The following is a 24,079-nucleotide window of genomic DNA, read 5'->3' as shown; positions in this document are numbered from 1 at the left end:
CACACAAAGGCCCCTTGTGCCCACGGGAATGACATTCCTGCGGTCCGTACGCCTGGGGCAGAGTGAAGTATAGCCAAGGGGGAGATGCCAGAGCCCAGCTGCTGGGGCAGCTGGTGGGGCCAGGTGGGGATGGGCTGTGCTCCTGGCCCCCTCCTGTGCATGGGGGATGGACATGAGCAGCTGGTGGGAGAAGGGGAACCCCCAGGGAGGGCAGGCAGCTCTGGGCTGCTGGAGACAGGGCCAAATGAGGTGCAGGAAATTCTGGGATGTTGGGGAGCAGGAGCAGTGGTGCTGTGCATCCATGGTCGCTGCTGGCCCACCCAGCGTAGGCCTATGGGATAGGTGTGGGGAAGGCTGAAGTGCTGGCTAGTGCCTGTCCCAAGACAAAGCCAAAGCTAAGAGCATGTTTGGTCACATCTGGTCCCCTTGCTACTCCCCTCACCCCAGGATTTAAGGTGTCTGCTGGGCATCTTCCTTGTCCCCTTTGCAATGAGGGGGATGAGCCAGGCTACTTTTAGTGGCATTAACTGGCAGCTGGGGAAGCCCCCACCTGCTGACCCCCTGCTGATACTGGTCTGCCAGCTGCTGGGGCCGATGAGGGAAGGGATCTGCCAGCTGGCACCCAGAGGGAGGGAGGGAGGGGGCTTCTGGTAAGGCTGTGCCAGGGGCACCTGTCATCCCAAAGCCAGGGTGTCACCATCCCCTATAATTGGGCCTGTGTGTGTGATGAGGCCCTACAGATGGGACAGCTCTGCCTGCCTGCACCTGCCTGTCTCACCTGAGCCTTGTTTTGCAGGGAATTTGGGATTGCATGGAGGAGCAGGAAACCTGGGCTGGCAAGCCCTAAAGGGAGGCAGTTCAGCTCACAGGTAGTCAAGCAACAAGCACAAGCAGCCCACCTCCATCCAGCCCTGGGGAGCCTCTGTAGGAGAGGGCAGCCTTGTGAGGAAGCTGGGGAGCTGTTTCCTCCTGCCAGCACACCTCAGCTCCTGTCTGTGCTCTGAGCCAGGCTGGCTTGCCCCAGAACTGGGTGCTGCCCCACTGTGGGGATGCTGGTGCCAGAGAGCTGTGCTGGTCCAAAGGGCACCCGTATAAGGGATATTGAGATGCTGGGATGGATAAAGTACACAAGGTCACTGCTCTTACAAATGCTGAGTACTCCTGGGCCATCCAGGCTGCAATGTCCTTCTGGAATGTGAGCAAGGAGCACGATGTGCTGACAGCAAGTCCTGCTCTGAGCCATGCAGTGAAAAGCCCCACTGTCCAGCACTTCACTCTCATATTTGTGGAAGGCTTCTGCTTCTAGCTATAACTGGCATGACCTCAAAGGAAGCAGGGGAAAATATTTACTTCCCACAGGCTGTACCCAGGGAAGAAATAAACCTCATTTGGTCCCTATCCAGAGTCCAGAGTTCCAGGCTGCTCTCCACTTCCACCAGCTCCATAGTTAACTTCATCCTATCCTCTTTCCCTTCCCCAGCCTCCACAAGACACCTTTCTTTAAGAGCAGTGCTCCCTTCCCTCTCTCTTATGTGGTGCTGCCCCATGTGTAAGTGTTGAGAAAGGAAGAGGCAAGTTTTATAAAGTCCTAGGGAATGTGGATGTCTCCAGCCCCATAGCAAGACCTGCTCTGATGGTGCTGCTCCACTTGTGCCCCAGGCTGGGCAAGCAGCGTGACCTGGGCTTGGCTCTGCACCAGCCCACGGTGAGCAGAGGGAGGACGCAGACCCCAAGACACCTCCCAGACCACAGGTCTAACAGATCTGTTTATTCCTGGAGAGCACAGTGAGCAGGGTGAGGAAGCAGAGCTGCCGGGCAGACAGCAGTGGTTATTGCTGCAGGTGCATCCTCCAGCGACAACAGGGGTCTGGGGAAGCAGACTGCCTGCCTGCCTCGACAGGGCAGGGGATGGGCCCTTGCCCACTGCCAGGCTGGAGCCACCCCATTACCCCAGAAGGTGGTGAGGGGAATGAAGTAGCACAGAGAAGTGCAAATATGTTGGCACTGGAGTTCATCAGCTTTGGGCAAAGGAGCCCAAGAGGAGAGTGTTACAGTATGGGAGTATGAGGGATTGGGAGAAAAATCCCAACTTTGTGCCGAAGACCCCCATAAACCACCACACTCTGCTCTCTGGAGGAAGGAATTGCCTCTTGGGTGCTGTACCCCTTAGCCCTGCTGTAGGCCATGACCAAGGGCAGCAGATGTCCCAGGAGCTCCCAGGGATGGGAGGGGAGGCCAGGCTGCTGTGACAGCGATGGCATAGCTGTGCCTGCGTGGGCAAGAGGAGCTTCAGTGCTGCACTACAGCGTTGCATGTGTTCGCATGATGGAGAAGCCCCGAAACATTCAGTGCTTGAGTTGTAGAGCTTGACCCAGTGGTGGGCTTAGGCAGGGACATGGAGGTGGAAGGGATGTGTTGAAGGCCACGCAGAAAAGAGCCAGCAGGCTTCACGCTTTGGTCGTGCTTAGTGGTGATAAGTGCGGTGCAAGGGCTTCATGATATCGAGTGTGGCCATTCCTCCTCCCAGAAGGCCACTGTGGCTCCCTCAGGAACCTGCTGCCTGAGCAAGGCAATATGTGCTGATGCTCCCAGGTGTGGGTGCAGAGATAGGCAATGTGTGCTGGAGGGGATGGGTCAGCACTAGAGAAAGCGATACAAGTGTCCTCCCCCTCATGCCCCAGCAGCTGCCTCTCCCTGCTCTGCAGCTGGCCCTCAGCTTGCCACCATGCAGGGATTCACAGGTACCCCATGCTGCTCGCCCTCCTCCTGTTCTGGGTTGAGAGGGAGCAAGGGGATGTGGAAAGAAGCCCAGCCCAGAAGAGGAGAAGGGAATCCCCTGCCTGCCTTAACCCCTGGTCCACTGGAGAAGATGGTGTGAGGTTTGCTGGGAGGCATGGCTGGTGGCTCAGTGTGGGATGGAGCAAGGGGGAAAGAGTATCCTGTATCCATAGATCCAAGGGGAGGCACTTGGAGTGGGCCTGGCCCATTGGGGTGTCCCAGCTGCAGCAGTTCTGTTGTAACTCCTAGCCACACATCGTCAGCAGCAGCCACTGGGAAGGAGAGGGAGAAGGGATGAGCAGGGTGCATTTTTGGCATGTCTTCATGAGTAAATTTTAACAGCCCTCCATGAAACACAGAGCCTGCAACAGTCCTATTTACTCACCTTGATCTATTATGGGTTCTTTCCCTACCCAGGGGGCTGGAGGGCTTTCTACCACCCACCCCAGGTGCCCCATTCACCCTAATGCTATGTCCCCTTGTTTCCCACCCTGACTTTCACTGGGCTGAACTCTCACCTCTGAAAGGTTCATGACAGCAGTGCCAGTACCTTCAGGGTCCATGCTACGGAAGAACCCTGCAGGGATGAAAGCAAAGTGAGCAACACATCTCTCTGTTCCTGCCCTCCCTGCCCCAGGGCCATCACTCACTGAACATGGTCTCCAGCTTCAGGAGGCAGCAGACGAAGTTGTCAAAGTCCACGCCCATGTCATTGTCTGCATAGCGCGCCACCACCACCTGATGCAGCTTGTTGTTCAGCTTGAAACCTGCAAGGCAGGGAGCAGTCAGCCCCCCCAGGGAGGCAGGAGAGCAGGGTGTAGTTGTGAAAGTCCATGCACCCACACAAAGTCCACCAACCCACCCAAGGAAGGGCACCGTGTCCAGCCTCAATAGGAAGAGGGGATGCTCTCCCTGCAGCCACATATGACTAGTTAGCTCACTGATCCACCCCAGGCCTCTGCTTTGCCAAGATGGGATTCTGCAGGTCAGAGGAGGTCAGAGGCTGGGACAATCTTGCGTGCATCTCTAACTCTGAGGCTCCACCACTTGGCATAGCTGTGATACAGAAAGCCTGGTGCATACAGGGGCCACATCCCACTACAACAGGTTGGCTTCAAGCATGCAATATAGGCTGGTTACATTCTTCTTCTGCTATTTAGGATAGGACTCTGACAGCAGGAGCCCCCTCTCCAGCCTCCAGCCCAGTCCCATCCTTCTCCAGACTTACCGGCTGACTCTAGAGCCATGCGCATCTCATAGGAGCTCATGGTGCCTGACTTATCCAGGTCATACTGGCGAAAGATCGTCTGCAAAAACATCACAGAGGACATGAAGGGAATGCCTCCAGCCTGGCTGTCGCCCCTCCTTGCTGCCTCAGGAGGGGTCCTACCCCTGTGCAGTGCACCCTGCCCCCTCTTCTCCTCACCAGCCAGCTCCGGATCTTGTTCCATAGGATCTGAAACTCTACCAGCCCAAGGCGGGCACTGCCGTCTTTCTGGGGAGCAGAGGGTCAAGAAGGTCAAAGCAGCCAGGAAAGGGCGGGGGGTACAAAGGCAAAGCTACCAGATCCCAGCCACAGGAGGTGAGAAAAGCCTGGACACACTCGGCCTGCCCAATTTTTCCCCCAACATTCCCCTCTATCCTATGCAGCATCAGCAAAAAGCCTGCAACCCAGCAAGGAAAGGGTTAACACTTGAACTAGCAGCCATGCCACTCCCTGGGAGCAGCTGTGCTGCTGCAGTAGGAAGCACAATGTTGTGCTGTCCTTGGACCAAAGCTGGGCTGGCCTGCAGCAAAAAGGAAAAGGAATGCTGTAGGGCTGGGCTGGAGAAGGACTTAGAGGTGCTCCTTGCCTGACCTCCCAGCTGCATGTCCTTGTACAAGCAGGACACTGGCCATGACTCATCCACAACACCTAGACAGGATGGTTTGGAGGAAAGAAACCCAATAGTCCTTGTTCCCTTTGAGGAGTGCCTCAAAGGCTGGGTGGCACAGCAGCACACCTGGCTAGGGAGCCTGTGGGAAGTGAAACAGGAACTTCCTCCTGGAGGTGAAAGTAGAAGGCATGGGGGGGGACCGTGCGGGGCTTTTGGTGGCAGAGCCAGGGCCCAAGCAAGCAGGGGATAGCCCTTGCCAAAAAACCTGCTGCTGAAGTTGAAGAGTGTAGGACAGGTGGCCCTGAAGCCATAAGGACCCCTTCCTTTCTTCCCCCAGTTAAATAGCTTTGGCATTGCTGGAGAGCCAAGCCCCAGCTCCAAGAGACAAGTCTTGTTTCTTGTAGGCTAAGCGCCATGAAAACTGGCCCTGGCCCACAGCACCAAGAGGATACATCCATCAGGTTGACCATGTTGCGGCAGGAGTCCAGGCTGAACCCATCTGTTTTCAGATCTTTGTCTGAGGAGAAAGGAGGAGGTTGAGCACATGCACCAAAACCCAACCTGCTGAGCAACCTGGGCTGCAGGGAGCAAGGGGTAGGAAGGGTAGTGCTTACGTCTAGAGATGACTCTGTTCAGAATAGTCCGAAGCTCAAAGACGCTGATTTCCATGTCCTGGAGCAGAAGCAGAGTTAGCGTCACCCCTTGCCTGCTCTCCACCCCACTACAAGCCATTGTCCCCCTCCTGCCTAAACATCTCTGCCTTAGTCACAAAACATGAGGATGCTATCACATTTCTTGTACACTCAGAGGAGTTTCGGTCACAGCTCTTCCCCAAATCTGCCCCTGTCATCACACCATCCCTGCAGACAGCTGGGCTGAGGCACAGCAAAAATGGACTTGTCTTGCAGGATGGGACTGAGCGAGCGTGGGGTGGGCTGGAACTCCCATGGCCAGGGGTTCAGTTCTGTCCCCTCCCCTCCCCAGAGGACTTTCCAGAGCTTGGTGCAGCCATACCCACCTCCCCTGCCAGCTGCTGGAACATGTTCTTGAAGCTGTCCTCTATGTCATCCTCAGTTATTTCCTCCTGGGGTGATGCAAACCAGAAAGAAGAGGTTAGTGGTCAAACCCAGGCTCTGCCCTGCCTTCCAGACTCAATAAACGCCAACTGGAAAGGAAGCTCTTCTTTGTTCTTCTCATCCTCATTCCCACATCCCCATCACCTCAACCTTGCCAGCCTCTCTGCAGCCGCACTGACATCCCAGACTCAGCCACCCCTTGCCTGCAGCTCCCCCTCCCAAGTGCCAGAGCCTCAGCACTAGCTGATCCAAAGTGGCAGCTCCTACCTCATCCTCCAGATCTGCCGAGATCTCCTCATCCAGCTCCCTGGGGCAGAAAGGGGAAAACAAAGTGATGAGCAGGGTCCCCAGCCAGCAGGCTGCCTGCAGTGGGGAACATCCCACTGCTCACAGACACGGGGTGTCCCTCCCAGGCCAGGACTCACGCTGTGTCCGACTGCTTCTCAGTGAAGACGCGCAGGACGAAGTCGGCCTCCTTGTGTGGCTCGAAGGTGGAGGGCACAATGATGTACTCGCCGGGGGGCAGCCGGATCTGGTTGCTCACCTCCCGCAGGTTGATGAAGGTCTCAGACCGTGCCCGGGACTGGTTTCGCAGGAAGAAGTCCTTCTTCAAGTGCACATTCTGCATGCCCTGGGCCTGGGGGAAGGAATGTGCTTGTGGACCACAATGGGAAGCACCCACAGGGAGTGGTGGCACCAGTGCCAGCCCCATCAGTTAGGACAGCCCTGCCCTGCCCATCCAGTAGGAGCCATCTCTCCTTCCCACATGGAGGTGCCCAGCTGCCACTAGCACCCTAGCCAGAGCCAGTGCTGTGGGAGCTCCCATGCCACTGGATGCATCAACCCATTTTTGTCCAGTCTTGTGTGCTTCCCTCCAAGATGGGGTAGGCTCTGACAGCTCAGGACGTACCTCCTCAGGAACCTGCAGATAGGAGGAAAAAGGGATAAAAAATCAGAATCCCAGTACCTGCCCCATCCCTTACAGCTTCAGGGAGCACAGGATGGGGGACATTAGCCCACAAATGGCCAAAGCTGGTGGAAAAGATTTATTTTCTTGAGGACGGGGGTTGAGGTGGGACTGGCAGGGCTGAGCGTCTCCCAAGGAAGAAGCCTTGGGGCGGGCAGAGGTTACCTCGTAGACAGCAAAGCCGATGGTGTGCATGTCACCTCCCACCCGCCGCTCCCGCCGCCGGTGCTTCTGCATCAGAGCCACCAGGAAGCTGCAGGCCACCTCATCATCCCCAGGGTCATCATCTTCTTCCAGCAATTTGATCTTAAACTGGGGGTTGATCCAGAATGTGGCTGGGAGAAAGGGGATGTATGGATGAGACACCTGGTTTCATCAAGCTGCCAAGAGCACAGATGTGGAGGCCAGAGGTACCTGGGTGATTCCTGCAGCCCCCGGCAGTGCTCCCCCGGCGCCATGTGCCCTCGAACACCTGTGTGTGCCATCTGCTGAGCTCATCCTTGGTGAGGGCATCGGGGGTCAGGTTGCAGATCTCGAGCCTGGAGAACTCCCTCATGAAGTCTCGGAAAGACATCCTGTGGGAGGCAAGTAGGGGCTGAAGCCAGGGCACTGCTGTGGGGAGGGAGGAGAGTGCAAGTAGCTCTGGACCCAGCTAACATTTTAGGAGAATTAAGTGACAGTAAAATCTTTTACCCTAAACAGTTATAGCTTATTTAAAGCCTTGTGCTGGGTTTGGGTAAGAAGGGATGTTTACTCTTCCTAGATGTTTATTTTGCATTTAGTTGGCCTGAATTTCCTTCAAGGGGGGAAAATTATTAACTAGATCAGATGAGAAAATGCTGGAAAGCTCTCCAGTGCTGGGAAGCCAGCTCATAAAGGCAGGTCATGCACTTCAGGTGAAGCATGACTGCAGGATCTCTCCCCAGCTCCTCTGCTCCTTCCTGGACTGGCTGCTGAAATAGAGCAGCACTTTGCTCCAGCACTCACCAGAACTCTCCATCCTCCATCTTCAGCTGCAGCTCTTCCCTCTCGTCAGGGTCAATGTTGTTCCACTCAGAGGAACTGGAATAGCAGGAGAGAGACAATTAGATAAGGACTCCTGAGAGCAATTCAGAGCTGGCCCTCAACTCCTCTTTTTCTGATGTGAAGGGCTCTGCACACTGTGAGCTTCCCCTCAGCATTGCTCCATGTTTGACTGCTGTGTGTGCAGTGCTTGCTGGCCTGACAGAGCAAGACTGCCATCCCTTCTGTCCTGCTTACCCATCACTCCAGGCTCCAGTCCACTCCACCTGACCCCAGGGGTTCCTGATGCGGATGAGTTGTTCCTGCTGACCCCGGTAGTTAACCTGCCAGACACCAGACACAGGAGGTGGAGTCCATGCCACTGGCCAGGCTGCTATTGCTATTAAAGTGTAATCTAGGTGACTCACATCTCTGAAGGCTGTGACAGAATAGGCGTGGCCCTTCACCAGCTTCTTGAAGGTAACTGCTTCCATATCAAAGGCGCTTGTGATCTGAGGAGAATGTATAATGCTCAAGTCAGTAGGACTGAATTTGTGTAGACTTATCCCTACTCCTTCCCTCCACTGTGTGGAGAATTCTCCTTGCTTTGCACTGCTCCAACCAAGAGAAGTAGCAGGTAGCAGCTCCCTGTGCTCAAAGGCTGCTGGTTGTGGACAATTTAAAGACAGTTTCTTTAGCAGAGGACCCTGAAGATCCATCAAGGAACCACCCAAACTTCAGAATTTAAAAACCCTGCTCCAGGTAATTTGCTGATGCAAAACATGACCAGAGTTATAGGCAGTCCTCTGTCCTGCACTTGAGATGAACAATCCCGCTCCATCCAAAGGAGCCACGTGTTGTGCCGCAGGGCTGCCACACTGGCTCTGGAATGGGTGCTGTGGTTAGAGGGCAAACAAGTAACCTTCCACCAGTGTCCCAGTGAGGGGACTGCTGATACAGCCTTGGCTGTGAGGCCTTACTTTGGCCAGCTGTGGCAGAGCCCTGGCTCATCCCGGCACATCACTTACGTCGATGGAGCAGCCCAGCAGGGACCCCCTCTCCAGTGCCTTGCGGATGATGTGACCCATGTTGCGTGGCGGCCGCTTCAGGTCATACATCTCTGCCACGCCGCCCGTGAAGTCCTCGAAGCCCTCAGTGGTGCTGCCCCCCGAGAGCGACTCGTAGCAGCTGTTCAGCCTGAGGGGCGCGTGAGGAGACAAGGAGGTAGTGCACTGCAGCTGCCCTGCCACCCGGCACAAGCAGCTTGGCCAGCAACAGAGGAGACTCCCTTCCCTCCACCCCGCACAGGCAGGTGCCCTACCCCATACATGCCCACCCGCCCACGTGCCCACCATGGGGATACCCACTTGGCATAGGCTTTCTCCAGCAGAGCACTCCAGAACTCAGTGCACTCCGCCGAGTGGACAAACAGAAGTTCCCCATCCTTGGTGGGCAGCTGGTCATCCACCACCACATCCACCCACTCACCAAACTGCCAGATCTGGAGGGTGAGGAGGGAGTGGGGTGAGCTCAGAGCATCACATGGCTTGCTCATCCCTACACCAGAGGGATGGCCTCAACCCACCACCCTCACTTCTGCCACAGCCCACCAGCAGTGGAGGGCCAAAAGCTCCCAGCCCACCTGGAAGTGAAAGATGCCAGCATAGTCCTCCTGGAAGCTCTGTCCGTGGGGCACCACGCGGTGCAGGAGCTCCTCGTTGAGTGTGAGGGAGCCAATGGCAGCCAGCAGCCAGCAGTCGCCTGGGGAAGGAGAGGAAGCTGGTATGAGTACCCATCACCTCCCTAGATGGGAGGGTAGGTGATAGATGTTTAGGAGCCCATGGTGTGCTCTCCTTGGAAATGTTTGGGGCTACCCAGCTCAAGAAGTCCATGGAAAATGCAGAGAAGGTCCAGCAAGCAGAACTCAGGGATCCAGGCTTGCTCAGCCTGCCCACAGAGACGAGTGGTGGCAACAGGCAACAGGGAACGTTCCTCCCTCACCTGAAGCCTGTGTCCAGACCACCGCACACAGTCAGCACCAAAAGCCCCCTCCTGCAGCCATTTATTTGGACCCTACTGGAACTCATTCATATGACTGCCCTCCATATCTCAGACAGCGAGTTCTGCAGCGGAATTACACTTTGCATGTAAAAAGCCATTTTAGTAAGCAAACAGTTTCATGCTGCTGCTCCAGCTTCTCTAATTGCAAGCAATGCCACCACACTTTTCCTTCTGAGTGATCTTAACCACAAGTGCTGCTCCAGGCCAGAACTGTGCTTTAAATTATTTTACTTGGTTCTCTTTTCTTTTTTGCCTTTGAAGCCTTTAACACCTTAGCCTTGAGCCTGGATAACCTGTAACCGGGCTGTGGCTTGAGAAAATGCCATTTCTGAGTTTTTAATGACAAAGTGAACACTACCACAGTGCTTCAGGCTGTTATGCACTCCAGTTGCCACCTCAAATTTGTCCTAATTACTGGATACATTAAATGTAGTCAGCCCTGAAAACAGCATGTTAAATGTGCTAAGGTATACAGTACTCCCAATCAAGTGCCCTACTTGCTCCAGTCAGGGCAACACTGTCTGTGGTAGCAAGATCTATTTCTGATGCCCACAAAATCCCAGTTATGGTTCAACTCTGCTAGTCTACCCAGCCCATTGACACTTCTCTCCTTGCCTCAGTGCCCTCGCCTTGGGAGACACCCCTGGAAAAAAGACAAATCATCACTTGTACACCTCTCAATACCCTTCTGCCACATCACATTCGTTAGCAAACATTTTGTCACCACCACCACCACCACCACCACCACCACCACCACCTCAGTTTGTTATTGTCATGCAGCTACCATCCCTCACCATTTACCAAAGCAGGGAGCTCTTTGGAGCAGCTCCTGGCATTGTTGTCAGCATGTGTGAGGCATGGATGCACTCAGAATCTCCACTGATCTCAGCATGGTCAAGCTGAGAACACATCAACTCATTTTTGTGGAGCTTTAACCTAGAGCTACTAGGAGGCACAAGATGCCCCCTGACTTGCAGTTTCCACCTCAGTGAATGGAAAGGGCCACCCAACCCTCCGCAGTCACTACTGCCTGGACCAAGGTCCAGGGACAAAGCTTCAACACTCACCCAGAGCCCCCTGGCAGATGTCTGTCCGGGTGGCACCACCAACGATGAACTGAGGGTCATCCACTAATTCCTGCAGAAGGACAGAATCAGATGCTGGTGCTTGACCTTGGCAGGGCCTAGGCTTTAGCAGGGCTGGCACCCACTGCAGCTCTGACTCAAGAGAAATGCTATATGGTCCCTGTGAGATGTACCCCACCTGCCCTCTGCTAGGGAAGGCTGCTTGACTGCAACCCCAAGGCCATCACGGTAAGGCAAGGCAAGATCGGCTGTATCCATGGGAGGACAAGGCTGGATGACATTCCCCTTGCCCTCATGGCACCAGAGGATATGCACTCTCAAAAGCCCCAGCTACTGAGGGTGACACATCCATGCCATGACACCTTGAAGCAAGAACACATCCCATCTTTTGAAGCCCACAGTCTGCAGTGCCTGCTAGACACAATGCTTTTCTGAGCAGACACTCATGGTGAACAACCCTGGGCCCTTGGCAAAGTGGCTCTGCAGCACTCCAGAGACTTGGAGCACTGAGGGGTGCCAGCAAGGGCCAGTCTGCAGCTCAGCACACCACATCAGTGCAGACGTGCAGGGCAGGAATGCCAGCCCAGCCCGAGAACAAGCAAACCCAGCACTTACTGACGGACGCTTCCACTCCACTCCCCGTGTCTTGCTGGAGTGTGGCCCCAGCTCCTTGAATCCAAGAGCAGTTGGGCCAGCTGGGAATTGGGGATCCCTGAAGAGGGTGCCACTCTCAATGCACTGCTGCTTGAGGGCCTCATAGTCCTGGTTGAGGTACTTGATGGCGTTGTTGTGCTGGCCAAGCCCCTCAGCTCTCAGGCGGTCTCTCTGCACTCGAGCAGCCATCCCGCCAAAGGGCATCATAGCTCTGCACCAGCACTGCTACCTTCCGCTCCACTCCCTGCAACAGAACAGGCACAGCCATGCTGAGGCAGGGCCCGCTACCTTGCTCTCCCCTGGGGATATCAGCCATCACACAGAGCCAGGCTTGGAGGCTGAATGCCCAATTCCCCACCACTCCCACAGCAAGGACCTTCTCCAGCAGCATTGGCCTGGCACAGTGAGCCGAGTGACACCAGAGCACCCTAGGGCGGGCACACACCCCAGGAGAACCTCCCAGACCCCATCCCCATCAGCAGCCCCGTTCTGAGCCCTGTCCTCCAGCCTGGCCGTTGCAGCCTTGCTGTCTTTAGGGCACACCAAGGGGACAAAGCAGCATTGAAGGCTGGCTGGGAGGAGGCAGCCCCCCCCCCCCCCCCCCCCCCCCCCCAGCACCTAGGTCGTGGGTCCTGTCTGTCCCTGCTACACCAAAAGGCTGAGCCCGGAGGAATTTCAGACGCTTTCCAACCTCGTCAGCCTCTCCTCCCGGCGCAGCTTTCCGGGTTCTTCCCTCGTCCCGGCTCCTCCTCACCCGCCTCGGCCGGGAGGGCGTCAGCGGCCGCCCGCAGCTTCTCCCACCCCCAGGGGCCTCTCCCACTCCTTTTCCCTCTTCTCCGAAAGCCGGCGCGGCTGCCTGAGCACTGAGTCAATAGGGGCGGGTAGGGAGGAGCCCAGCGGGACACAGATAGTTCTAGCTATGGGGCCAGAGAAGGTGAGGGAAGGAAGAGGTGGGACGGCGCGCACACACACACACAGACACACATACACAGACACACACACACAGACACACACGGAGGATGACTCAACACAGACACACACACACACAGACACACACGGAGGATGACTCAAGGCTCGTCGACCGCCAGTGGAGCAGCCTGCTGGGAGATACCGGGAAGGGATTGCGGAGTTCAGTGGGGCACCCGGGCACCAGGAGAGCAGGGCAGGACAGACACCGCAGAGCCCGCATCCCGCACCTCTTCCTGCTCTGGCCACCCTCCCGGGGCTTTGCCCAGCAGCTCATGGCCAGGAGCTTCGAACCAGCTTGACAGAGCTGCCAGGCATGTCTGGTCCCGCAGCCCTGCCCCACCGCGCCCGCTCCTGTGGGCAAGTCTCAGCTCACTTCCCGGCGTCCCGCTGCCCTCAGCCCTGTCCAGGCACAATGGCAGCAGCCAGCACTCAGACCCACCGCACCGCCCAGCCTGGAAGGGGCCTCTGGCACCGTCTGGTATGACCTGCAGCAGGGCCATAGGGCAGGTGCCACTGCTCCCAGCCCACTGGCATCTGTGGCTCATCCTGCCCCACTCCCCAGCAATCTCAGCTCCCGCTTGGCTGGGCTGGTGCTGAATACTTCAGAGGTTTGTCTGTGTGACAAAGTGGTGTAGTCCTTGGGTAAATAAGCCAGGAGCCAGCAACCCGCTCAGAGTAGCAAACTCGAATGCCAGTGCTGGCCCACTCCCTCCTCAGTACCCTATCTCAGGGAAGCAGGGCACAGCCTGGCTCTGAAGAGGTGGCTTTCCTTGTCCTGAAGTGCTGTGATAGCTAAAGGGAAGGCAGGCAGCAGTGAATAGGGTGCAAGCTTCTGGCACATGCATAGGGCATAAACTTGGCTGCTAACCCATGTGGCTGTCCTAGCCAGAAGCTTTTCAGAAGAAAAACTTTACTCTTCCCTATCACTCTGCCTGCTCTGGGATGCTCTAAACCCACTACCCTTCTCCAGGGAAGTGCCAGCCCTTCTCTCCTCTACGATGGTTCCAAATCTATGGAGCTCCTCCTACAACTCCTGCCCCACAGCACCCTGGCAGTCTCTCCCAGTGGCAAGGCACTTGGTGCCTGCAGAGCTGGTGGGATGGCTTCTCCAGTCCCAGACACTTCCCAGAACAGAGGGGCCCTGAGGGATGAGGGATCCCAAGTACAGCTGCCCACACTGCCTCCAGACCCACCTCACCACCTCCCCAAGCACTTGCACCACAACCTGCCATTGGCCAGGGAACTCCCCCTAACCACAGCCCCTGACAGGTTCCCTGCACCCTTTCCCACCCTACCTTACCAGCACGGGACATGGCTGCGGACACGGGGAGCTCTGTGCAGACACGGGCACCGTACGAGTTATTCTTAGCTCTGTGGCTCAAAATACTCGGGAAGGCTGTGCTCAGTGGCAGACAGAGGTCACGCAAGCGCAGAGCAAAGGAAAGCATTTCACACCCCAGAATGGGAGAGGAACCACATGGGTCTTTTAAAGCAATGGGGTCAGCTACTGACACCTCCCCAGGCTTATGCTGATGGACACTGCAGGTCCTCCACGGAGGAGGAAGGGGTGTGATGAGACAAGTCAAGCCCCCAGGGCAGTTTTCCACCACAGGTGACACCCAACTACAATATGATGCTTTCCAGTACTCGAGGCACTTCTGATCCCTCCCAGGTGGGAGCGAAAAGACACACTGGTTCCTGCAGGGTTCCTGACACCTTATGCGCTTTAGCGCATACTGCAAACCCCTTGGCAGCATCACTGTTAAAGTCCAGCCAAAAATCTTTGCAGACCTCTGGTTTGCCAACTGCCCTTGCAGATGAACGGAAGTGGGGAGTTCCCTTCCTCAAAACCAGCCCTGACACACGGTATCCCGCCGCATACTCAGCTCGGAGCAAGGCGTCACAGCCGCCCGTGGCATCCCACCGTGCTCAAGCAGCTCTCAGGCCCTTTCCAGCCCCCCAGATGACAATGATCCTCGTTTCCCACAGGCTCCCCTTTATGTTACCGCATCCCTTTGACGGGATATGGGCTTGGCTTTGGGGTCGGCAGCGCATCCCGGGAGGCTGCAGTATTCAGTTTACTCGCCGCACCGATTGGGAAGCCTCTGGGTCTCTGCGGATGCGTTACCTAATGCAAAAATCCCCGCAGAGAGAAAGGGGATGGGAGGGGTAGGCATGCCTAGATAAGCTAAGAAAACAGAGGAAGCAGCCGGGGAGGGGGAGACGGACGGACCCGAAGCCCTGCCCGCCCGGCGGCGGGCTCCCCGCCGGTGTTTAACCCCAAGCTGAGGGTCGGACAAGAGTGAGGATGGGGGGCATAGACTTACGGAAGCTGCTGCCGCCACCGCCCTACCCGCTTCGGCTCGGGCCGGCCCAGCCCAGCCCGGCTCAGTACAGCCCCGCGGAAGGTGGAGTTTCGGCGGGCAGGATGTATGAGCAAAGCTGGGAGGGCAGCGGGAGGGGGCATTAAAGGAGCAGTGACAGTTTACAGACGCTGGGAGGGGATTCTTGATCCAGGCTGATGGTGAGGTTCTGTCTGCTGTCACCCTCTCCCAGCTCCCAGGGATGGAGGAGTACTGCCGGGATGGGCGTGCTCCTTCCACCATTGTTCTGAGGAAAGGGTTGGGTCCACACGGAAACCGGGGCTGGAGGGAAAAGAGGAAGCATTCCCCTAGGAATGGATTTGAGGGTGACTGCTCCACACTGCCGGCACCCCACCGTAGCTGGGTGAAGCTCTGTACTGCACTTTGTCCCCAGGATTTATTGACCTTCTGATGCCACGGCTCAGTACGGTGGTCCCACCGGATATCCCAGACTGTTATGTCCCTTCTCCCTTCCCTTATGCCTGCGGGAACTGTGCCCACACCACCTCAATCAGTGGTTCAGGTGGTCACGGTCAACAACGCCGCCACCAGCTGCCCCGGCCTCCCTGCGTGTCCCGGCTGGCACCCCTCTCCGCCCCCCCGACCACCAGCAGCCCCTCGCTGCTGGGTGCCACCAGGGCCCTCTCCGGGCAGGTCCAACTGCCCTTGTGGTTTTCTACAGCCACACCGGGGCTGCCCCGTGTGCCCTCTGTGACTCAGGGTGCAGCTATGCTGGGTGGTGCTGTTAACAGGGGGCATAGCCACACAGGGCTTGGCACCATACACTGGAGCCCTGTGTGGCTCAACATGGTTTTGGCTGGCATGGCATGGCTCAGCATGGATTGGCACAGCTTGGCTGGTGTGGCTTAGCCCAGCATATCTGACACAGTCTAGCCTGGCATAAGCAGCTCAGCTCAGCCCTGTCCCAGGAAAGAGGCTCTGTATTGCCATTCTTTTGGTGCCAGGGCTGAACAGGGTTAACCTAATGGGCGTCACCAGCCCTGGAACTCCCTCTCCTGTGGTGCCTGTTTGCAACTGGGGAGGCTATGGCCATACAGACTCACTGCAGCAGCTGGCATCGAGCCTGCGTGAGCCCAGGCCTCACAGTGCACCTGCTTTCTACCTCACCCCACCTTGCCCCAGGGGGTAAATCCTTCCTAAGCAGGGAGCAGGTTGCAAGTGGGGCAAGGAGCCATGTCCCTTGCCTGAGGGAAGGGCAACCCAAACATTCAAAAGCAGCTGTAGCGTGGTCCTGCTGCTGCACGCACAAGGGACCAGTCCGATCCTGGCCAGCACCCACTAGAGCTGTCCTGTCCCTATACAGAGGACTCTGTTACAGGCAGCTTGTTCTGCTTGTTCCCACCCTAACGCAGAGGCGGCCTTGGGGTGCCCTGCTCTGGGTTGTTGCAAGGGCTGCTTCTTCTTTTTCCCAGCCAGGCTTGCCACAGGCTGGAAGCATAAAGGAGTCTCTGCATAAGGGGGACATTATTCAGCTCTGCATGGAACTGCAGGCAACACTGTGCTTTCAAACAGTAAGAAGCCTGTAGGGCCAGGGCTTGTTCCTGCTTTGGGTTTGTGCCTGTCCTTTTGACGCTGTTGTCCTGTTCAGCTCCTGCCTTATTATCCTTCAGTGACCTCCAAAGCTGCTTTCACAGATCCCTCTCCTGGGGCAGGAGACAGATCCTCAATAATCCTGTCACAAAGGCTGTCCCATGTCCTTCTCCCTGTGCTTGGAAACTGTTTCCCTAAAACACCTGCAAAATCCCTCTGCAATTTCCTTGTTTCCTTCCCTCAAGCTTTCCTTTGCAGTGATAGCTGCAGGAACTTGGCAGCAGGCACGGTTCTTCTGTCTTCAGTTTTTTGTTCTCTGGCATTGCCTCTTCCCCTGTCCTTTGGCTGTGGGCAGGAGGGCCTTTCTTCCCTGCTGGTGCTGTACTGCTGGCACACAAAGCCTGATCGCAGTGAGGTGGGGATGGAGCTTGTCCGTCTCTTGGCAGCACCAGACCAGGCCTCGCCTCTCCATTGTGCCATCCTCCAAGCAACAGCCACTGTGCACAACGTAAGAAGCATAGCATGCAGCAGGCTCCTGGGAAGCATGCCAGATCCAGCCTTGCACAGAGAGCAGCAGGGAGTATCCTGGGGGCTAGCTGCTTGCTGTCTGTCCTAGCACTCAAGGGATGGCTGATACATGAGCAGCATCGTGTCTTGGGAAAGTGCTGCTCCGTGCTCCAGGGGTCTAGCACCCCTCACGCTTTCCCCAAAGGCTGTAGCTGCCCACCCAAACCAGGTGTCTAGGTTTTGAACAGATACTGCAGGAGTGGCTATGTAACCTACTATTGGAACAGTAAGGGCAGGCTGACATGTGGCATGAGGCTACCAGTGGAACTCCCCCACCACATCATTCCCAAACCATCTTCTTCCACTGCAGCCTCAGTGCACACAGTTCCCCATCTACCTGCTTTTAGCAGCAGAATCCCTGATGCCTTTGCAAGTCAGAGGGAAAGCCATTCGTGCTGCGAGAGCCTGTGAGCCATGGCTCAGTTGCTGGCAGCACGGCAGGGCTCGTGCTCAGGCTACTCCCCACCCCTCCTTTTGCACCACGCATGCTCCTGCAGCCCTGCAGCAGCTGGGGTCCTCTCTTCCCTGGTCCCAGCCCCCAACCCACTCCACCAAGAAAAGACTGCAGAAACAATAGCTCCTTTTTTTCCTTTTTTCTTTTATACACAAATATATACAGGGTATTATACACATTTCTACACAGACAGTGTCACTCAGAACACACAGCTTTCTGTGGGTAGGGCCCCAACAGCTACAGAGGCAGCCCCAGAGTATGGCCGTACCTACAGAGACCATAGCATCCCAGCCCACCTGCTGGACCAGGAGCAAGGGCAGTAGGTGGGTGTGAGAAGGGAAGCAGGGTCAACATCCCCCCCCGCCCCAGCCTGTGAGTGGACCGGGAACTCTCAGCTCACATGCTCATTTCATTCCTGGCCGCTACCTGGAAGGGATGGGCGACTCTCACCATACCCCTTCACACCCATGTGTGCTCCAGCCCCAGCTGAGCCCTGGAAGCTGGCGTGACCTGCCCTCCCCATGCACTGAAGACCCACACCTCTTCTGTTCCATCCAGCCTTTTCTCCAGGCTTGGGATTCCTATAGAGGTTTTGTACAGGAAAGGCAGCTATGTCCTGCCTGGAGCAGCCCCCCAGCTGCTCTCTGTGGATCTGGTTCCCTTCCCACAGTGGGAGGCACAGGGGAGAAAAGCTGTAAGATGTGACCACCGTTCCTGGCAGCTGAGGTGGGCAGGGCTGACAATTCACTTGTTCTGGTCGATTAAAGTGCTTGGAGCTCCTGGGCCAGCACGGGTGATTGCAAAGGTAAATGACCATCCCCCTTCACCTGGCCCTTCAGGGTACAGCCCCAGGGAGCTGGTACAGCACCCACAAATGACAGGCAAAGGGAGGGTGAGTGTCCACAATGAGCACCAAACAGGACGGTGGCAGGGTTTGAGGGAAATAAATATAGCTAAACAGCAGAGGGATTTATTATTTTCCTTTACATTTTACACAAGGGTAGGGGGGAAGCAATTGGGGGCAAGTGATACTGACCAGAAAGTGTCTTTAAACAGCATCAGTCCTTCCATGTGCCAGGGGCTCCAGTCACCTCTCCCAGCCATCCTGTTCCCTGCCTGCCTCTGGGACACAGCTATCAACAGGGAGGGGACAAGGGCAAGAGGTAGGAGAGGAACAACCCCCGCCTCAGGCTGGGTGGTGGCAGGGGAGCCTACACCAGTCAGGGCAGGTGAAGAAAGTCAGCACAGTCCCATGAGGCTTTCATGGTCCTAAAGATGGTGGTCTTGGTTGGAGACAGCTTCTAGGGGCTGCTCTCCCAGGGCTCCCTCCCTCTCTCACCACCTCAGGTGGGGGAAGACCCTGCAGCAGCTCAGGGAAGGGGCCTCATTGCAACGAGGCAGTGCTGATCTTGCAGGGTGTTGAGGGCCTGTAGCCTGAAACCCTTTCTCCCCTCTCCCTAGCACCCAGGAGACCCCCACACAGCCTCCCCACCCCCAAGCCTGACCCTGCTGTGCAGACACAGAGCAGCAAAAGGGCAGCTGCAGTACCATATGGGGGTCAGGTTGATTTGTTTGAAAGGGGAGTAAAATGTGCAAAGAAAAATGCCACTTTAAATGATGCTGCAAACCCCTGCCTGTGGCCCTGGGGGAGGAGGGAACAGGAGCTGGGGGAGAGGCTGCCTGCGCCTCCTCCTGCTCGTGAGAAATGCCCTCAGCACCCCTCACTGTGCAAGGGCCTATCTAGCTCATGCCAACCCAATGCCCCTTCCCTGGTGTGATGCCACTCTTGACCACGAAGTCAGGGTCGCCACTGCCATCCCTGTGGTGAGGGGGAAGTCTGTCACCACCCCTAGGCCTGGACCAGCTCCTGGGATGCCACACCAACTGGATGCTGGAAGCAGTTGAGAAAGGGCACACGCAGGCACAGGGAGAAGGTACAACAAAAGCCAACCCCACCCTGGGTGGGGTTTCCAATACATGGACTGAAGTTTTTCATTTATCACCTTCCTGTAAATCTAATAAATTATTAGTGTTTCTCACCAGAAAGTCATGGGATACAGTTGCCTGCTCAGAAGACCCCAAATGTTCCCCTTATGCCCCTTCCCACAAAGCACCCAGCTTTCCTCCTCCCTGCAGGTCCAGGGCAGCACTGCAGGGGTTATGGTCCCCCTCCTCCCCAGCCTCTGAGAGTCTGGGGTCCAGGGATGCGTTGAAGAAGGTAGCTAGTATAGAGCATGCCTGCCGAGCAGCCGGGCTGGCACAGGGGTGGAGGGACAGGGAGATGGAGAGCTTGCAGCAGGGCCCCTGCCCTCACTGAAGGCAGTGGCCCTGGGGGTGGGAGGGTGAGGGCAGTAGCCAGCACCCTCAGGTGCCTCTTCCCAGGTCTCCGTGCACACAGCCTGCCCTGCTCCTGGGCCTCCTTCCCCTCCCACCCTTTGAGGTCCCTACTGGTGGATCTCATTCTCTATCAGGCTGTCCTCACACGACTGGAAATCTGTGTCATTCATGCCATCTGCATTGATGAGCTCCTCATCCTGTGATCCCTGCTCCTCCGACTCTGTTGCTTCGCCCTCCGGTGAGGAGTCCTGCAGCACTTGGGCGATGTACTTCTGTCAGGGGCAGGCAAAGGGCAGGGAGAGAACAGAAACACACGTGAGTCTGGGGAACTTCTCCAGGAAGCAGAGCACAACAGACTAAGCACCATGCATGAGGCTGAGCGTGGGGATATGCTGGGAGGGCAAGGAAGCGTCCAGGCTTCACGGAATATACCAGGAAAGGTCTAAGAGTGGGGCTTGGCCCTGAAACACTAGATGTGTTTCAAACCCCAGCAGTCTGGGACAGGGCATCTGGACTAGGAAAGAATGTGGCTTCTCAGGCTCTTTGGAGCCCATGTGAACAGGAAGACTGCACTTCCTTTTGTGCTAGTAGATGTGTCCTTGAAGCTCTGCCTGCCTCTTATATGGATTCTTCTTTTGTCAAAATGTTGCTGCTCTTAGGTGTCTGGAGCCTAGGAGGGAGCCTGGATTACATGTGCACACCCCAGCCCTGCTCTCCTGAGGAAGCAGGAGGCTCTGCTTTACTCCATCTCTGCAGCCCTACATAGATTCCCACTACAAAAACCTTGTGGAAGGAAGCAGTTGGAGTGAGCCAGTTGAGCCAAGGTGAAGTTCAGAAAACCAACTCTGGGGGTTTCAGAATGTTGGACAGGGGAGAGAAGAGTCCCCAAAGCACTTCCATGGCCTTCAAGGCAATGTCCACGGAGACACCTTTGTGTTGGCACTAGGACAAGCCTGGTGAGTGATAGCCTCTGCTGGCGTGCAAGCGTGCAAAGATGCAGAATATGAGAAGGAAGACTGACCCGGCTGGATTCACTGTCCCAGCCGAAAGAGAGACGGAAAGTAAATGCACAGCATCTGAGGAGCAGCGGGAAAGAGGTGTGTGTGTGGGGGGGGTTACACTTCACTGAGAGCAGGTGAGGGGCACAGTGGCCAACAGTCGCCTCCCACCCTCACTGGGAGGATCCAGGTGCTGACTCAGAAAAATGAGAAGCGAGGAGTGAGGTACTCAGACAGGGAGTTACCACCCCCTTTCCAAACTCAGGCAAGGAGTGTGCCAGGGCACAGAGGTGGGGAGTGTGACTCACGGCTGATTTGGGAGCTGGCAGATTGGTGGCAGGTCTCCCATTCTGCCTGTTGTCCATGGCATCCACTTCTGTGTGGTCAATCTGGAGAGAAAAGGAGAAATTGAGACTGCCAGGGCAACATATTTGCTGTCCCACCTCAGCAATATACAGGCAGCAGAGACAGCCTCAGGACTATACCCTCTGTGAAGTCAGTGTCAACAGGCTCTGCCAAAGAGTAGGCTGGGACCCCTCGGATCCCCTGCTGTTTTGTGCTTGAGCTGTGCTACCAAGGAGAAGGGTCCTGCACCCAGCCATTCTGCCTCACCTTGTAGTTATGAGCGCTGAGGTATTTGAAGTGCCCAAAGCAGACGTGACACAGGCAGATCACAATGGTGATCACGAGGACCACAAAGGTGAACATGGAAGTTGGGGCCAGGAATCCTGAGACAAAGGAAAACCAAAGAGTCAGTGTCAAAAGGACTGTGACCATGCTCCGTGGCTGGAGGCTGCCAGGATCAGAGCCTGCCCAGGGAGTGGCTCAGTAGGAGGCTAAGGTTGGGCACCCCGGCCCAGTGCTCACCTGTGCGCACTGTGGAGAAGAAGAGAAGCCAGAAGAGGCATAGGATGGGGGCTGCCACTACCTGATTCACAGCCCCTGAATGGATCTTCTTGTCCAGCTTGGCAGGCAGGTAAGCATAATACAGGTTGTATCGGTCCACCAGGTGCTTAAGCAGCATGTACATGAGCCCTGGGAGAAGGAGAAGAAAGCCAGATGAGTGGGGCATCAGCTTCTTTGCTAGACTGAGAGGGAATATCTCTCCCACATCAGCCTTCTTGCCTCCCCTCCATCTCTGGCACAGGGAGGCAGAGGGGTATCACTTACCAAAAGGGACGATGATGGGGCAGGTGATGCTGTATGTCATGACTACAGTGAAGACACACATCATCCAGGCGTAAGCAGCCCCAAACTGGAACTCATAGGCCTGGTGCTGCAGGAGGGAATGGAGACTCATCAGCAGGAGGACCCTGAGAGCTGAGTGGGTATATGCGACACACCCAGCTCTATGCACAGCACCAGGTGAGCCCCATCAGGGTCCCACTGCAGCACTCCTCTCCCTGGGTGCATGCCACCACCCATCCCTCAGCCCCGCTACATACACGTTTGACGTTCCTCCGCTCGGCCGCCGAGCGGGCCAGGCAGAGGCGTATCATGTACATGAGCAAACCAGGGATGCGCAGCAGGTCCATGGCATTCCCGATGAAGGCAGAGGCGATAACATAGTTGACAAAGAAAGCCCCATTGTCTGGCAGGAACACACACCTAGGGAGATGCAGCAAGAGCAGGCTGGCAAGGTATGCTCCCTCCTTGCAGGACAGCAGTTGGGAGTCCCCATAACTTCTGGATGCTAACAAGAGCCACCTCCCATTGTAAACAAAGCCTTTCTGCTCAACTCCACTTACTCAAATCGTACAGCAGCTTCAGCAAGGAATTTTTTGTCGAACAGCCAGCGGAAAAATACATCCAAGCTGCAGGGCAAGAAGGCAAGAAGAAAAGATGAACTATCATAAGCAGCAACAGATAGAAATGCACACATGTAGAAGCTGTTCTAGCAGGATCCAAAGCTCTGACCATAGACTGTTCTGTTCTCTGTTGAGTGTGTCACCAGCAATTATGTAAACTGGACATTGGAAAAAAAAAAGACAGAACAAAACAATACAACACTCAAAAAAGGGATGTAAAGCTTCCCATTCATATGTGTTCTTATCCCTTTACTCTGATCCTCTCAGTATTTTTCCTCTCTCCTCTGGGCACAACATCCATATAAGGAACAGATGACTGACTCTACAGAAGAATTTGGTTAGGTACAAGGTACCCTCCAACAAGAGATTTAAAAAAATCCCTTAGAAGAAACAAATTCCATTTTCCTCAATTTTATAAAACTATCCAAAGATATAAAACTATCCAATCCTCTGGCACAGGTGGAGTATGGAGCTCAACAGGCAACAGCGGGGGGATTGACTCCTCAGAAGGAAGGAGTCTGTTTTGTGGTCAAAAAGCAAACCTTCTGAGAGCATTCACCTGCCCAAGATGCAAGTTTACACGTAACAAGGCGAGGGACTATTCTTCTGCCACTATCAGATGGTTTGCCTTATTCTCAGGATTTGCCTGATATCACCACTGAGGGGTTGTATCTCAAATACGCAATTTAGGTGGGATCTTAAAGATCCCTGACCCCACTATGTGTAAAGAATGAACTAGCACAGTTTCCTGTCCCTCACCCACTCCCCAGTTTTTTCTTCCTCACACTGTTCTCCTACTTGGCCCCTGTTCAGCACTACAGCCCACACCAATGGCTGGCAGGTGATGCATCAGTGTTTCCCACAGGGCGATTCTATAAACTCTGCAGGAAGACCTGAGGTATAGACCCAAACAGATGAGCACTTCTGTACCACACTATCCCACCCAGCCAAGCAACGTAACCTATTCAAGTTCTGGCTTAAAGGGGGAACCCACTAGTTTTGTGCAAAATTTGGACTGCACACTGAGCACAGAGGTGGAGAATGCCTCCTTCACCAGCAGACATCAAGCAAACTTTTCACGTGTACTCATCCACCACACCAACATTTGCTGCATTATTTGTAACATCATGGTACATGTCAATGCATCTGCAGATTGAGTCAGTAAAGTCCTAGAGACCCAGTCATGTATGGTCTGGCCTGCTCTCCCTCAGCTAAAATGAAATGCCAGTCTCCCAGGGGGCTGGTGGCCAGGGTACCAGTGCAGTGAGGAAAGGATCTTGTAAAAAGAACAGTCAGGCGTGCACCTCAACCCTCCCTGTGCTCCATATCTTTGTACTACTTGCCTTCCCTTCCCACAACCCCTACCTGCTCAAGCCCAGTGATGGCAGCAGCAAGACCATGAAGATGAGGAAGGTGTAACACTTGTGCATGGTTGTCCTATTCTCTCCAGACCTGAGGACAGAGAGGCTGTTAACCTTTCACCCCACCAGCCACGCAAGCTGTGCTCCCAATGCCTTTCCATTAGTAAGCAC

At 55.6% G+C, this 24,079-nt stretch overlaps 2 protein-coding genes across 4 annotated transcripts in view; both read right to left on the bottom strand.

Annotated features, from left to right (window-relative positions):
* Positions 1-1,748: 1,748 nt before the first annotated feature.
* CAPN11 (calpain 11) lies at positions 1,749-14,917 on the bottom strand. Its single transcript, XM_068185474.1, has 22 exons — positions 14,797-14,917; positions 11,462-11,744; positions 10,829-10,898; positions 9,343-9,461; positions 9,068-9,201; positions 8,729-8,897; positions 8,129-8,212; positions 7,959-8,044; positions 7,686-7,760; positions 7,113-7,273; positions 6,864-7,033; positions 6,642-6,653; positions 6,157-6,368; positions 5,999-6,038; positions 5,674-5,739; positions 5,270-5,327; positions 5,108-5,172; positions 4,205-4,273; positions 4,007-4,085; positions 3,429-3,545; positions 3,297-3,355; positions 1,749-3,050 (listed from the first exon to the last, which is right to left on the bottom strand). Exons 2-22 carry the CDS (start codon positions 11,705-11,707, stop codon positions 3,024-3,026), a joined length of 2,118 nt encoding a protein of 705 aa, XP_068041575.1. The 5' UTR covers positions 11,708-11,744; positions 14,797-14,917; the 3' UTR covers positions 1,749-3,023.
* A 2,611-nt stretch (positions 14,918-17,528) lies between these two features.
* TMEM63B (transmembrane protein 63B) overlaps positions 17,529-24,079 on the bottom strand; it is a 49,187-nt gene continuing 42,636 nt past the window's right edge. For all 3 annotated transcript variants that reach the window (XM_068185441.1, XM_068185439.1, XM_068185442.1), the window contains 8 exons: positions 23,913-23,999; positions 22,488-22,553; positions 22,185-22,347; positions 21,910-22,015; positions 21,607-21,774; positions 21,352-21,467; positions 21,048-21,128; positions 17,529-20,013 (listed from right to left, as the gene is read on the bottom strand). In XM_068185441.1, coding sequence (XP_068041542.1) covers positions 19,849-20,013; positions 21,048-21,128; positions 21,352-21,467; positions 21,607-21,774; positions 21,910-22,015; positions 22,185-22,347; positions 22,488-22,553; positions 23,913-23,999 — 952 coding nt within the window. In that variant the 3' untranslated portion in view covers positions 17,529-19,848. The remainder of the gene's footprint in view (positions 20,014-21,047; positions 21,129-21,351; positions 21,468-21,606; positions 21,775-21,909; positions 22,016-22,184; positions 22,348-22,487; positions 22,554-23,912; positions 24,000-24,079) is intronic.

Source organism: Anomalospiza imberbis, chromosome 3 (assembly GCF_031753505.1).
Source record: "Anomalospiza imberbis isolate Cuckoo-Finch-1a 21T00152 chromosome 3, ASM3175350v1, whole genome shotgun sequence".
In the NCBI taxonomy this organism is placed as follows: domain Eukaryota; kingdom Metazoa; phylum Chordata; class Aves; order Passeriformes; family Viduidae; genus Anomalospiza; species Anomalospiza imberbis.
Note: the sequence above shows the minus strand (reverse complement) of the source record. Positions and strands in the feature narration are given on the sequence as shown.